At 45.5% G+C, this 16,351-nt stretch overlaps 1 protein-coding gene across 1 annotated transcript in view; it reads left to right on the top strand.

Moving 5' to 3' along the window:
* Positions 1 to 16,351, top strand: part of LOC124805682 (lipase 3-like) — a 90,207-nt gene that overhangs the window by 30,542 nt on the left and 43,314 nt on the right. The window contains exons 2-3 of the mRNA XM_047266250.1: positions 139 to 328; positions 5,032 to 5,146. Of these exons, the coding sequence (XP_047122206.1) occupies positions 139 to 328; positions 5,032 to 5,146 (305 nt within the window). The remainder of the gene's footprint in view (positions 1 to 138; positions 329 to 5,031; positions 5,147 to 16,351) is intronic.

Below are 16,351 nucleotides of genomic sequence, written 5' to 3'. Positions count from 1 at the left end.
AGTCCTGGGACGACACTGGGTAAGCTTATTCTTTGTTCACTAACCGACAGTGGGGAACTGTTGGATCCACTTATGAGCGTCCAAAATCACTAGCCTACTGTGAGTTGTAACCCGCTGCCTCGCTGTCTGGTGTGGCAGGCGCAGATGCTGCAGCAGCACGGCTACCGGGTGGAGGAGCACTACGCCGTCACGGAGGACGGCTACGTGCTGCGCCTGTTCCGGATACCGCCGCGCCACCGTCCTGTCGACATGCCGCCAGTGCTGGTGCAGCACGGCCTGCTCTCCAGCTCCGACGACTGGGTCGTCAGCGGGCCCGCCAAGGCGCTCGGTGAGCACTCGCCACTGCGCAGGTGACGCGCCGCTTCTCTCAGCACTGCGCTTACGCAATAGGACAGGTAGGACCGGGTCTGGAGTAGAAGCGTACAAATCCCCCTTCCTGTCTGTTGCCCCTATCTGCCCCGCTACCGTTAAAGTATCTCAGTCGGCCGCAAAGGAAACACACGTGTACTGAAACACAGTGGTCAAAACACGTCAGCTTGGATTTCTGCATACCTGGAAAGCATCAGGGGATCCGTTACGCCTACAGCACCTGACAACAGGTTGCGCTGTCCATCCAACTCGACTACCCAGGTATCTACACATATAAAAAAAAAGTTTTGCATCACCTCGGTTCCGAGAGTTACGGAACCTGTACAGAAAATTGGAATAGAGATCAACATAAACATCACTTCCGCCCTTTCTATTGCTCATGGAAACCACACATTGCATGTTATACTACCATACAGCGAGACCTTCAGAGGTGTTGGTCCAGCCCATCCACGAGTTCATCAAGGCATTGTTGGTCCAGATTGCTCCACTCCTCAAAGGCGATTCGTCGTAGAACCCTAAGAGTGGTTGGTGAGTCACGTCGTCCATAAACAGCCCTTTTCAATCTGTCCCAGGCATGTTCGATAGGGTTCATGTGTACAGAGTATGCTGGCCACTCTAGTCGAGCGATGTTGTTGTCCTGAAGAAGTCATTCACAAGATGTGCACGATGAGGGCGCGAATTGTCGTCCATGAAGACAAATGCCTCGCCAATATGCTGGCGATATGGTTGCACTAGCGGTCGGAGGATGGCATTCACATATCATACAGCTGTTACGGCGCCTTCCATGACCACAGCTACGCACGTCGGCCCCACAAAATGAGACTCCAAAACAGCAGGGAACCTCCATCTTGCTACACTCGCTGGACAGTGTGTCCAAGGCGTTCGGCACTACCGGGTTGGCTCCAAACACGTCTCCGACGGTTGTCTGGTTGAAGGCATATGTGACACTCATCGGTGAAGAGAACGTGATGCCAACCCTGAGCGGTCCATTCGGCATGTTGTTGGGCCCATCTGTACCGCACTGCGTGGTATCGTGGTTGCAAAGATGGACCTCGCCATGTACGTCGGGAATGGAGTTGCGCATCATGGAACCTATTGCGCACAATTTGAGTCGTAACACGTCGTCCTGTGGCTGCACGAAGAGCATTGTTCAACATGGTGGCGTTGCTGTCATGGTTCCTTCGAGCCACAATCCGTAGGCAGCAGTCATCCACTTCAGTAGCAGCCCCTGGGCGGCCTGAGCAAGGCATGTCATCGACTGTTCCTGTCTCTCTATATCTCCTCGATGTCCGAACAACATCGCTTTGGTTCATTCTGAGACGCCAGGACACTTCCCTTGTTGAGAGCCCTTCCTGGCACAAAGTAACAACGCGGAAGCTGTCCAACCGCGGTACTGACTGTCTAGGCATGGTTGAACTACAGACAGCAAGAGCTGTGTATCTCCTTCCTGGTAGAATGACTGGAACTGATCAGCTCTCGGACCCCGTCCGTCTAATAGGCGCTGCTCATGTATGGTTGCTTACATCTTTGGACTCGTTTACTGACATCTCTGAAGAGTCAAAGCGAATGTGTCGGTGATACAATATCCACAGTCAACGTCTATCTTTAGGAGTTCTGGGAACTGGGGTGATGCAAAACTTTTTTTGATGTGTGTATTTTAAAATTTCGCATAAAATCATCAACTCTGTGATTCTGCCCAGGGGGTTCCTGGAACTTGAAATATCCTGCAGCGAACTGTTTACTTACTTTTGTGTCACTGCTCTGAACCATGTAGCACACTGAAATCAAGATCGTTTCTATGTCGATGGCCGAAAATGCCATAGAGAAAGAATGTAACGATTGCAAGTGAAGTGAACCGACACCAGTATCTAAGGGCAAAACCAGAATCTGGAACTTCGTGCCATATTAAATCTGGCCGACTGGGACGCGAACATGGGAACTTCACTATTCGCTGTGAAGTACTCTACCGACTTGGCTAGCGAAACACGACTCACGACTCACCGTCACAGCTTTATTTCCGCCAGTACCTCTTCTTCAACCTTCCAAACTTCACACAGAATTTGTCATAGGTATCTTCGCGTGGAGAGAAGAGAGAATACTGGAGACAAATGCCTTATCTGCATCCTAGGGAACTGTCACCAGAATGAAATTTCACTCTGCAGTGAAGCATGCCCTGATTAAACCCTTTCTCGCTGATTAAAACTGCCGTCTGCCCGGGAATCGAACCTTCTGTGAAGTTAGGAGGATACGGGGAAAAAATGCTGACGGAATGAAAGCTGTTAGTGCTTGTATAATTCAGTCAATGGAACACTTCCCCGCGAATGACCAAGTTCCCAGATTCTAGTCCTGGTCCTGCACATAGATTTAATCTCATAGGAAATTTCAAATCAGCGTGAACTCCAGAGTGAAATGTCAGTCTGGTAAGCCAAAATCGTCCACACAAATATTGAATAAAATAAGTCATATGACAGTAAGCATAAAGAACTACGATTTACAGTTGCTTTGCCTCTACGAGCAGTGTAGGTACGAAATAAAATAGTGACAAGTAAGCATCGTAACTTGTTCTTATCAAAACAAAGAAATGCTAGCTGAAACAAGGTCTGTAGAATATATTTAATTTAGTCACACGCAGTTACACAAATTTTCAGTTGTTATGGAGCCTATACAATCGTGTGCAAACGTTAAGGGCTAAAGTAACTTCTGCATGACGTGTCACTGCCAAGGAACAAAGCTCGGTGAAACTTGGACCAGACATAGAAATAACTTCTACAGTACAGTACAGCACAGGAGATAACTAAAAGAAATGACACTTTTCATTCGAAGAAAATAATTACACTGAAATCATCGCATTTTGTAATGGTGTCCACTGGATATTATAAAAGACGGGACATGGTTCTTAACAGGGTGTGTGATCGTCACGGACGGCACGTATGCTATGCACCATGCCTACATGTTGGTGATAAGGTCGATAAGAAGTTGCTGGGGGTTCTTTTGCACCACCAGCGCGGTTGAGAACTGCTGGACGGTCACTGGTACATGTGGACTGCTACAACACGTCTGCCCAACGCACCTAGCTCGTGCTCAATGGAATTTAGGTAGGGGAAAGGAAAAGGCCAGTCCCGTTGTCGAAATTCTGTAGTTCCAAGAACTCATCTACCTGCGCTGTTCGAAGCGGTCGAGGATTGTCACCCACAAAAATAAAGTTATGGTAGAATGCACCTCTGAAAAGAGGCGCATGGGGAAGGAGCGTCACAATAACGTTGACTGGAGATGGTACCGTGTTTAAAGGTTTGGAGGCCAGCAAGGCCATGCAGCATTATGCACCCCTGCAGCATAACACCTGGACCATCAAAATGCTCGTGTTCGACAGTGTTCCTGTGTGCATTATGTGTTGCCAACTCTTCCCATATGAGGGTACGTCCAGCAGTTATCAAACTCGTTTGTGGAGGAATGCAGCCCCGTACCACAAGAAGAACTCCTTGGCAACTTGGTACGTTACAGGACATGCATTACCATCCACGGTGGTCACTCAACGCTATTAAGCACTATGTCCTACCATTTTTAATGTCCATAAATAGCGGTATAATTATTGTCTTCGAATAAAAGCATCGTTTCTGTTCGTCTCGTTACGTATTTCTGTCCACTACAATCTGTACTACACTGTAGTACTTCTATCCTTAAATTTTGCACACCAATGTGTTATTGACTATTTAGTTTTCCTTCCTCCGTTCATGCTGCGACACGAGTGCCGTTTGTACCATTTTGGGGGGTGGAGGTGGGGGGGTGGAGGTTGTTTTCGTGAAACGTCGGCTACGCCATCCTCTCCATAGTTTGTAGCCGGCACTTCGGCACTTCAGCACTCCGGCACGCTGCTAGCCACCAGTGTCCACTGGACACGTGTATAAGCGTCGCCAGTCAGGACTTCCTCGCGTAGAGATGATGACACGATTGTCCAGCAATCACTGGAAACAGTTACGCCCACAGAAAATCTGGGGGTATGTGGATTAAAGCGGAACAACCATGCAAAAACAATCAGGAAAGGCAGATACCAGAGTGAGAGTCATTGGAAAACTCTTCAGGAAGCACAGTCCACCCACGAAATTGGTAACTTTCACAACGGTCGTTCGACTAATAATTTAATATCGCTCGGCAGTCTTAGACAGCGATGTTACAGGGACTGGAAAAGAGCCAAAGAACAGCACCACGTTTTGCGAAGAGTCAGTTTAGTGAGCGTCATAATGACAGTAAGATGTTCATCCAGTTCCAGAGATGGTACTGCATGCGAAATATTAAGCAGCATGATGCGATCTGCTATTAAAATTCCGAGAGGGTACGTCCGTTGTCTACGGAGAAGCCAAAACTAGGCCAAACTACTGATGTATACTACTGATGAAATATTCTCGGGCTTCCATCCGGGTATCTGCGTCGAAAATCCGCGACGTTTCGATGAGTGGACACTTCGCCAGAAGATGATGGGATCGACACTCATCGAAACGTCGCGGTTTTCGACGCAGATACCCGGATCGACGCCCGAGAAGATTTCATCAAAGTTTGTAGATTTGCACCACTCGACTAGGCTGGAGCGTGGGAAGATTTTATTAAAACCTGGTTGCTTGCATGACGGCCTCGAAAGTATTAACCTCTCTCTCTTTTTTTCATTAGCGTACCTCTTGGCTGACACCGGTTTCGATGTCTGGCTGGGGAACGGCCGCGGTAACGTCTACTCTAGGCACCACGTCCGTCTGAACACCAAACATTCCAAATTCTGGAAATTCAGGTAAGTGTGGTGCATAGCCATTGGGATAGATACTAAGAAAAATCTAATCATAACTGATTGAGTTACTGACTTCTGCCTAACAAGACGGTGACCCCCCCCCCCCCCCCTTTCCTTATGGCATCATAGCACGCCGTGAAACACCGAACGTTTTAGGGAACTGTCGTCATTGATGACTGCTCAATCACCACCCGCAACTCCTTGTTTGCTGGAAATGCACTCTTTCTCGATGATGAACCAGATGTGTTCAATAAGACTGAGATCAGTTGACCTGGGATGCCATCCAAGTCATGAGGTAATCCTCTCAAACGGTTTGAAACAATTCAGAAGTGGTGAGGTGATGCAGTATCTTGTATAGCGGAGTGTGCTCTGTTTTGAAACAACGTGCTATTTCAAAACCGTGTGCCAGTCTAGGAACAGAATCCAGAACGTCGCAGGATTTTCGTTGTACTTGTATCGTCTGCATCTACATGACTAAACTGCACTCTAAAATGCCTGGCAGAGAATGAGTATTCCACTCTCGTACAGGACGTGGGAAAAATAAACATCTAAATCTTTACAGGTGAACTCTGATTTCTTTTATTTTTATTGTGATGGCTATTTGCTCCTACGGAGGTGGAAATCAATGCAATACACACATCAAAAAAGGTTTTGCGTCACCCCACTTCCCAGAGTCCCTGAAGAGAGATGTTGACTGTGGGTATTATATCACAGTCACAGTCCCTTTGACTGTTCAAAGATGACATTAAACCCGCCTATAAGACGGAGGGGCTCCGACAGCCCATCAGTTCCAGTCATTCCACCAGGAAGGAGGTACACGGCTCGTGTTGTCAAGTCCAACCATGCCTAGACGGTCAATAACGCGGTTCAAGTGCGCCCACATTGTTACTTTGTACCAGGGAGGGCTCTCAACAAGGGAAGTGTCCAGGCAAAGCGATGTTGTTCGGAAGTGGAGGAGATACAGAGAGACAGGAACTGCCGATGACATGCCTCGCTCAGGCCGCACAAGGGCTACTACTGCAGTGGATGACCACTACCTAAGCATTATGGCTCGGAGGAACCCTGACAGCAACGCCACTATGTTGAATAATGCTTTTCGTGCAGCCGCAGAACGTCGTGTTACGGCTCAAACTGTGTGCAGTAGGTTGCATTTTGTATTTCTTCTCTCCCGGCGTCCATAGCGAGGTCCATCTTTGCAACCACGACACCATGCAGTGCGGTGCAGATGGGCCCAACAACATACCGAATGGACCGCTCGGGATTGGCATGACGTTCTCTTCGCCGACGAGTGTCGCATATGCCTTCAACCAGACAATCGTCGGAGACGTGTTTGGAGGCAACCCGGTCAGGCTGAACACCTTAGACACACTGCCCAGCGAGTACAGCAAGGTGGAGGTTCCCTGCTGTTTTGGGATGGCAATATGTGGGGCCGATGTGCGCCGCTGTGGTCATGGAAGGCGCTGTAACGGCTGTACGTTACGTGAATGCCATCCTCCGACCTATAGTGCAACCGTATTGGCAGCATATTGACGAGGCATTGGTCTTCATAGACCACAATTTGCGTCCCCATCGTGCACATCTTGTGAATGACTTCCTTCAGGATAACGACGTCGCTCGAATAAGGTGGCCATGTTCTCCAGACATGAACCCTATCGAGCATGCCTGACATACATTGAAAAGGGCTGTTTATGGACGTCGTGACACACCAACCATTCTGTGGGATCTACGCCGAATCTCCGTTGAGGGGTGGGACAATCTGGACCAACAGTGCCTTGATGACCTTGTGGATAGTATGCCACGGCGAATACAGGCATGCATCAATGCAAGATGAGATTGTACCAGAATGGGGCGATCTGCAGTGTAATAAACTCAGAAGGAAAACTTCAAAAAGCCAAGTCGCAAATAAAGCATTTATATTGATAACTGGTTTCTGTAAGTATACGTTGAGTCTGTAATTGCATGAACACTTGCATTCGGAACAATATCCTATATTTTGTACATATTGTTTACTTTAAATCTGACATGCGGGTATCCAGGGATTTCCATGATCTTCACTTGCATATTCATGATGTAAGACGAAACATAGCACAGGTGGAGGAGGTTATGTGGATTTTTAGAGCATAAGACCCGAAATTGGCAGCATAGTCTTATCAAAACCGGTCATAGAAATAAACGCTTCACTAGTGATCTTGGGTTTTTGAAGTTTTTCTTCTGAATTTAGTGTTATTCTAACATCTGTCTTTTGTGACACGCGGCTATTAGATATGAACCTGCGGAGTGGCGGCTTTTTTTCTCCGTAAGTAGGGGGCGATTCTGGGTGGTACGGTAGCTCACTGGCTGTAGATGCCCAACACTCATTTAACGATGCGCTGTGTCCTGTCTACGTGCTTTTGCAGTTCGCAGCAGTCGACGGCGAAGAGTGACTCTGGTAACAGTAGTTTTCGCCCAACACAAGTAGACTACTCTGGTATCCCGTTGACAGGGCGGTACATGAAAAACTCAATGCATTTGCGACTTCACAAACGGTGCGCCCGCCTTCTTCTTTCACTTTCCATGTATTTCGACTGGTTTGGTTCGTTCTGCCACTATTTCCTCTCCGTGCCAACGTCTTCGTCTCAGAGCGTTCTTGCACCCTGCTACATCAATTACATCTTCTATGTATTCCAATCCCTGTCTTCATCTACAGGTTTTACCCTCTACAGCTCCCTCTATTACCATGGAAATTATTCCCTCATGTCTTAACATACGTCCTATCATCCGGACCCTTCTTTTTGTCTGTGTTTTCCGTACGTCCCATGTGTCCCTTACCGTGAGTGGATAATACAGGGTCATCTAGTTACGCTGTTCAATGTGAAGTCTATTTATAGCTATGTTAATTAAGAGATGTCGGTATCACCATCCCTTTTTCAAATAGAACGATGGCACTTTCTGCTGCTAACGTCGTAGCTGTAAGGGATGCGAATTCAGCGACGTTCGATCTTTAAAATCCTGGAATATACACAATATCTAAAACTTAAAATTTATCTGTTTCTACATGATACCAATTCCTGCCCTGTGCGAGAATTCGTGATTTTAAAGTCCAATAAGGAAAAAATTGACGTCAGATAACGAGGAAACTGAATTATACACAGCCACAATACCTTGTTAGGGCTTCTCTGCCTCGTGATGACTGGGTGTTGTGTGATGTCCTTAGGTTAGTTAGGTTTAAGTAGTTCTAAGTTCTAGGGGACTGATGACCGTAGATGTTAAGTCCCATAGTGCTCAGAGCCATTTGAACCATTTTTGAACCTTTTTAGGGACACAGAGGAACTGCAGCTCTCATTCTGTTGTGCGTCGAGTGCTATTCAGTGTGAAAAAATAAATGTATTTGACTAACAAGAGAAATTAGATGTGCTGTGGAGGGATTATTAGGTTGTTAAAAAAGGCATGGCCAAACTTTCAGGAAACATTCCTCACACACAAATAAAGAAAAGATGTTATGTGGACATGTGTCCGGAAACGCTTAATTTCCATCTATCTTATCTATTACATACTGCTACACATTGATCTTGCCAAAAGCCGAGAAGCGATTCTTCTTGGTGTTTTAGCTCTCTGGCGCACTCTGGGATGCTTTCTGTGGCACTCTGGGATGCTCTCTGGGGCACTCTGGGATGCTTTCTGGGGTACTCTTTGATTATCTATTGGTCATTTTTGGGTGGTGTATGTCTTATTTTTTATTTTATTGTTCAGTTTAAAGTTGCGAACCATCGTTATCTATCCCGTGAGATTTTTTTTAAAAATAGTATACCTCTATTCTAATTTAAAAATTATTATCTTTTAGATCTATAAATTAATTGTAATCTATCTGTGGGTTCAATCTATCTTAATCATAATCTATCTGTGGGTTGCAGGGGTTCTGACCCCTGGGGAGGTGGATGGGTATTCATGTATGGCTGTGTGTTTATATTGCATAACGCTCTAGAAGCAGGGTGACCTTCAACGGGACTTAGCCGCCGCACGAGGCGCCAGGTGGATCGCTATATATACACTCCTGAAAATTGAAATAAGAACACCGTGAATTCATTGTCCCAGGATGAGGAAACTTTATTGACACATTCCTGGGGTCAGATACATCACATGATCACACTGACAGAACCACAGGCACATAGACACAGGCAACAGAGCATGCACAATGTCGGCACTAGTACAGTGTATATCCACCTTTCGCAGCAATGCAGGCTGCTATTCTCCCATGGAGACGATCGTAGAGATGCTGGATGTAGTCCTGTGGAACGGCTTGCCATGCCATTTCCACCTGGCGCCTCAGTTGGACCAGCGTTCGTGCTGGACGTGCAGACCGCGTGAGACGACGCTTCATCCAGTCCCAAACATGCTCAATGGGGGACAGATCCGGAGATCTTGCTGGCCAGGGTAGTTGACTTACACCTTCTAGAGCACGTTGGGTGGCACGGGATACATGCGGACGTGCATTGTCCTGTTGGAACAGCAAGTTCCCTTGCCGGTCTAGGAATGGTAGAACGATGGGTTCGATGACGGTTTGGATGTACCGTGCACTATTCAGTGTCCCCTCGACGATCACCAGTGGTGTACGGCCAGTGTAGGAGATCGCTCCCCACACCATGATGCCGGGTGTTGGCCCTGTGTGCCTCGGTCGTATGCAGTCCTGATTGTGGCGCTTACCTGCACGGCGCCAAACACGCATACGACCATCATTGGCACCAAGGCAGAAGCGACTCTCATCGCTGAAGACGACACGTCTCCATTCGTCCCTCCATTCACGCCTGTCGCGACACCACTGGAGGCGGGCTGCACGATGTTGGGGCGTGAGCGGAAGACGGCCTAACGGTGTGCGGGACCGTAGCCCAGCTTCATGGAGACAGTTGCGAATGGTCCTCGCCGATACCCCAGGAGCAACAGTGTCCCTAATTTGCTGGGAAGTGGCGGTGCGGTCCCCTACGGCACTGCGTAGGATCCTACGGTCTTGGCGTGCATCCGTGCGTCGCTGCGGTCCGGTCCCAGGTCGACGGGCACGTGCACCTTCCGCCGACCACTGGCGACAACATCGATGTACTGTGGAGACCTCACGCCCCACGTGTTGAGCAATTCGGCGGTACGTCCACCCGGCCTCCCGCATGCCCACTATACGCCCTCGCTCAAAGTCCGTCAACTGCGCATACGGTTCACGTCCACGCTGTCGCGGCATGCTACCAGTGTCAAAGACTGCGATGGAGCTCCGTATGCCACGGCAAACTGGCTGACACTGACGGCGGCGGTGCACAAATGCTGCGCAGCTAGCGCCATTCGACGGCCAACACCGCGGTTCCTGGTGTGTCCGCTGTGCCGTGCGTGTGATCATTGCTTGTACAGCCCTCTCGCAGTGTCCAGAGCAAGTATGGTGGGTCTGACACACCGGTGTCAATGTGTTCTTTTTTCCATTTCCAGGAGTGTATATATATATATATATATATAAGGCAAAGACGGCCAGGGATCTCTTTAGTGCAGATGCACACCAGGCTGTAACTCTTACGGGAATCGACGAAATGCCGCGAGTAACGAGGATAATGGGCAAGGGACATTACATCAGTAGTATGGGGATAAGTTGAGAATTTGCGTCTGACGGGAGGCGTGCTACCGTAGTCCGTGCAGTTGCCATGGCCACTGTGTCTGGATGGCTTAGTGGTCAGAACATTTGCCCAGTGAGTAAGAAATCCGGGTTCGAATCTCGGTCCGGCAACTTTTCCCAGTGATATAAATCAATGCCCACTCGCAGCCAAAGTCTGTAACTCCTTTATGTTTTGAATCATAATTGCTTGCCTTGCAGGCTGCTGCAAGTGGCTCAGGCCATGTGATGTGCCGCGCACACTCCTGGTAAACTCTAGCACCTCTGAGCCACCATCGCTATCGACCATCACCAGAGATATTAAAAATAAGTACTTTCTTCAGAGAATTCTCTTTATCGAGGAAACTACCTTTACAAATCATGGAAATATAAATGTAAGAAATATACATTTTTAAACCACTGCGAGTCCGTACTGGCTAATGTAAGTTGAATGTCAGAGGCCGTGAGTGTAAGCGTTTGGTGCGGGGAGCTGTCCTCACTTCACTGAAGAAACCTTAACGGCTAAATGATACACACAATTTCTTACCGATGTGCTACCGGCTGTTCTGGGAGAAGTATCACTTTAAATTCGTAGATGTATGGCTGGACTGCTCGCTATTCGAGTGTGGTTATGAAAACGCTATGCAGTTCGTCGCTGGACAGGAGATGAAGGGGTTATCAGTTAGCCAGCACGTTAGCTTGATCTGACAGTACTTTACTTCCATATCTGGGGTAAACTCAGAGATGAAATCTATGCACAAGTTCCATCGACCCACAAGCATTTAAAACCTCTCATTGTTGCTGCTAATGCAGTAATATCTCTTCAGTCTGTCCAAAGTCCGTACGTCAAAGACTGCAAACGTGCGTCGCAGTGCGAATTTCGAAAATTTGATTACATAAACTGAATTTTAAGGAAATATTTATAAAGCATATTCTTTTATGATTTCATTGGTTTTGCTGTCGCTGACGTAATTTTGCAATGTAAGTGGTGTGTATCAGGACATTAAACTAATGACACTGTGTTATACAAATGTTTTTTTACTCCACTCTATGATCACAATATCAATTCTTTTGACGATGACCGGTTTCAGTCCGTAATGACCATCCTCAGATCTTTTCTATACCATGTCCTAAAGTGATAAGGTCATTACGGACTGAAACTGGTCATCGTCAAAAGAACTGCTATTGTGATCATAGACTGGAATAAAAAACATTTGACAGTATTGGATCACTGTTCATATAAGCGACTATGTCGCAGCTGGTGAGACTGTGTTATACCTCAATTTTCTGTTTTACAACGGTAACTCAAACGTATGACGCACAACGGTTTTTGAACGCTCTGGCAGAAACAATAGCAGAACTGTTACTGCAGTTAACTGGTGAATCATCCCAAGATGTCAAGTCCTTTGCCTTCCATTTGGTGTGTCAGTCCAACCACAAGTAGCCAAGAGTGACTAATATCACTTTTAAATTAGGCGTTCCTCCACTATTCCGCTTTTGTAAGCGGACTCTGTCAGCAGTGTTAATCTGGAGTGCCTCATCAATGCGGTAATTCAGTAGAACAACACCCACTTCTGCATAAGACAGCAATATGTTTCATGTTCAAAACAGATAATTTCCAAGTTATAATTATTTTAAATGCTACAAATCATGAAAGGAGGGTATAAGATGAATATCAACAAAAGCTAAACGAGGATAATGGAATGTAGTCGAATTAAGTCAGGTGGTGCTGAGGGAATTAGATTAGGAAATGTGACACTTAAAGTAGTAAAGGAGTTTTGCTATTTGGGGAGCAAAATAACTGATGATGGTCGAAGTAGAGAGGATATCAAATGTAGACTGGCAATGACAAGGAAAGCGTTTCTGAAGAAGAGAAATTTGTTAACATCGAGTATAGATTTGTGTCAGGAAGTCGTTTCTGAAAGTATTTGTATGGAGCGTAGCCGTGTATGGACGTGAAACATGGACGATAACTAGTTTGGACAAGAAGAGATTAGAAGCTTTCGAAATGTGGTGCTACAGAAGAATGCTGAAGATTAGATGGGTAGATCATATAACTAATGAGGAGGTATTGAATAGGATTGGGGAGAAGAGAAGTTTGTGGCACAACTTGACTAGAAGAAGGGATCGGTTGGTATGTTCTGAGGCATCAAGGGATCACCAATTTAGTATTGGAGGGCAGCGTGGAGGGTAAAAATCGTAGAGGGAGACCAAGAGATGAATACACTAAATAGATTCAGAAGGATGTAGGTTGCAGTAGGTACTGAGAGATGAAGAAGCTTGCACAGGATAGAGTAGCGTGGAGAGCTGCATCAAACCAGTCTCAGGACTGAAGACCATAACAACAACAACAAATCTAGTAATCAGGTTTTTAAGAGTTTAATAATATTGAATTAATCTCCTTTAGAACTGGGATATCAGTAGCAGAAATAACTATATTTCTGTTTGATAAAGTGAAGTTGATATTGATATGTCTGTAATTAATATCGCTATGACAAGAGTCTAAATTTTTATCGAGGACATTTCCACAACTAATTTGGGTGTACGCAGAATCACGATATATTAAACGATTTGGGAAGTATCTGAGATGAACAGAAAAGGTGCATCATCCTGTATATTTCCAATGTATCATACTAACATCACACTTAGTAACCAATGCTGCACGTCAGTGTCACACCGATAGCCTTCGCTTTCTTGACATCGCTACCTACTCAGATGATGAACTGTTCCATTTTATGGTATTATGGTATACCATTTTATGGTATTCTCCAACAATAAAGTAGTCTTTAATTCAGCAAATACTAATATAAGCAGAACAACTAACGTGTGCTGATTTCTCACTGACACTGATGAAGCTCTGGTCTTGACATAGATGTCATTGTTATTATTTTAAAGGCTATAGCACACTAGATACCTGACCATAATAGGCTTATAGCTTACGAGATCAATGTATTCATCAGTACAGACTCTCTTAACTGTACTGAATACTGGTTGCCAACATAAGGCGCTTAAAACTTTCTAGATAGGCCCAGTAACGAGTATCTGAAATACATTCCATGAAAGGATGGAGACATATTTGCCAGATTTAGTGTACAATTCTCATTTTTCTAACATGCTAAATTTTTGGACAATGAGATATATTTCTTTCTAGCTTTGTAGATATTTTTTCTTTCTATCTCATGAGTTCATAATCACTTTCTACTCGCAAATGGTTTAGGACTGGCACATACTATATTATGTCGTAACTGTTTCATAAATAAGTCAGTTTCACTTTTAGTTACTCTGGAACCCACGAAGTTCATTTTCTATTTGCATTCTTCTGGAACAATATTTTAAGGACAAACATATTAGCTATGTCATTTCTGCCATCGTACACATTGATTTTCGCAGTAGAGTCGTTATTTAGTTTGCATTTTAATTCTTCCTTACACCTTCGATTTCCATCTCACTGCCGTTCATTAGTTTCTGCAACTCTTTATAGAGTTCATGTTACCTTTTCATCAGAATGCGAGAATTTAGGTGCAACAACATAAATTTCAGTGACATGTTTATTTTTTTTATTTTTAAGGCAAATCGGTGATTTCTGTAATGTCTACTACGACTATGTTTTAATTTTCTTATTTCCATTACAGCGCACGATTTATCTATTTGCTCTGTTACTCTGTAGTTGCCGGCCGGGGTGGCCGAGCGTTTCCAGGCACTACAGTCTGGAACTGCGCGATAGCTACGGTCGCAGGTTCGAATCCTGCCTCGGGCATGGATGTGTGTGACGTCCTTAGGTTAAATATTCATCCGATCGCGATAGAATACCGAAGTTCCAGCATCTTGCACATCGCGGTCATCATCAAAAATAGTTGTGCTCACTGCTGAGCGTCGTGACGCTATGCAACAAGCGCCTCCATCCTGGATGCTTACCTGTGTCTCTTACAGCCTACTGAAGAGGTAATCCAGAGATCTTCTTGATTTGATCAGTCCATGTGTTCCCTCCTATTTCCGTTAGTCTCCTGCCCTCGTTCTCTCTTCTATGAGTATTTTATCCAGATTTTTTCCATCTGTTATACGGCCAAAGAAGTGAAGAATGTGTTGGTTGACACTAGAAGAGAGGCGCTTGGAGATACTTAGTTATTCAATAACGGACATACTTGTTCTTTTTTCCGTCCATTTTATGAGCAGCATCCTACGCCACCACGAAAGCTCAAACGCATTGATGCGTCATTTATCTCCGTCTTTAAGGGCCAATGTCTCATACCCATGAAAGAAGACGAAAAACACGAGTGTTTCAACAAACTGGAACTTTGTGGTGTTCGTTATTTCTATGTTCTGCCAGATCTTCGTGAACTTCTTCATAGCCACAAGCCCTGTCATGATCCGTCTTATCTCATCTTCACAGCTCCCCGTGCCACAAGATAGAAGAAAGAATGCACTCCTTCCACTTCCTTTTCTCGACCTGTGAACTGAACCTGTACTTCTCAATCAGTTATCATGAGTTTGGACTTGCTGAGATTGAGGTTCAGTCCATATGATAGGCTAAGGTCTTTTACCTTTGTTAATACCTCAGCTAGTTCCTCTTCTCTGATAGCTAAAATCACGGTGTCATAAGCAAATCGAAGGATTTTAATAGCTCTATCACCAATGGAGACGCTTTTAGTCCAACCGTCAAGACCGTTGCTAATGACATGTTCTGCATAGATGTTGACAGTTGGGGATGTAGAACACAACCCTATCTGACACCTTTTGATATACTGAAGAAATCAGACGTATCAGCGCTTGTCTTCACAGCTGCGAAGGTGGTTATGGAATAGACTTCTGATCAATGCTGTCAAGTGTGGTGGAACACCAAAGTCTGCAAGCACCTGCCACAACTTCTTCCAGACAACAGTCAAAACCTATCCTATAGTCAAGCAAGTAGATGAAGACAGATTTATTTATTGAGAACCTATTCTCGTGTTTATTTTCCTTCGGCAAAACCTGCTTGTTTTGTGGGTATGTGAAGCTGAATATCTGGCTTCAAACGCTGGTTCAAGATGTAGAGCAAATTTTACTTGCGTTATGTATGAGAGCAATGGTTAGGTAGTTGGAGAAGTTTCTGATTGACCCTTTCTTGCGCATGGGGATGAAGAGAGACTTCGACCAGTCTTTCGGCCACTCCCCAGTTTAAAATATTCTAGTACACACTGAATACAGCACATCAACACCTTCCTGACCTATCTGCTTTACCATCTCACCAGATATACTGTCTAGACCAAGGGCTTTATACTGTAGTTGTATTTCGTTCTATATTTCTCTGCGTAAGATTGCATGCTCCAGTGTAAGCTTGTCAACTGCTTGATGTCTAGTACACTTGTTAACTCGAGAATGCAACTTTTCACAGTACTGTTTCCACCTCGCAACAGCGTGTTCCTTGCCTCCGATAGGGTTGCACGTGGCGGAAGAGATTTCAAAAACGCTGCCTTCGATGCATTACAGTCCGCCCGAGCCTGAAGCTTGTGGTGAGATACCTAAAGAGACTTAAATCTCAACAGAGCCGTGTTCACAGCAGTCTCATCCCAGGCCCGAGCGATTCTCAGTCTTAAGGGCCTGAGATCGAATGTCAGCAGAGACCTAATATT

Source organism: Schistocerca piceifrons, chromosome 7 (assembly GCF_021461385.2).
Source record: "Schistocerca piceifrons isolate TAMUIC-IGC-003096 chromosome 7, iqSchPice1.1, whole genome shotgun sequence".
Lineage (NCBI taxonomy): Eukaryota > Metazoa > Arthropoda > Insecta > Orthoptera > Acrididae > Schistocerca > Schistocerca piceifrons.
Note: the sequence above shows the minus strand (reverse complement) of the source record. Positions and strands in the feature narration are given on the sequence as shown.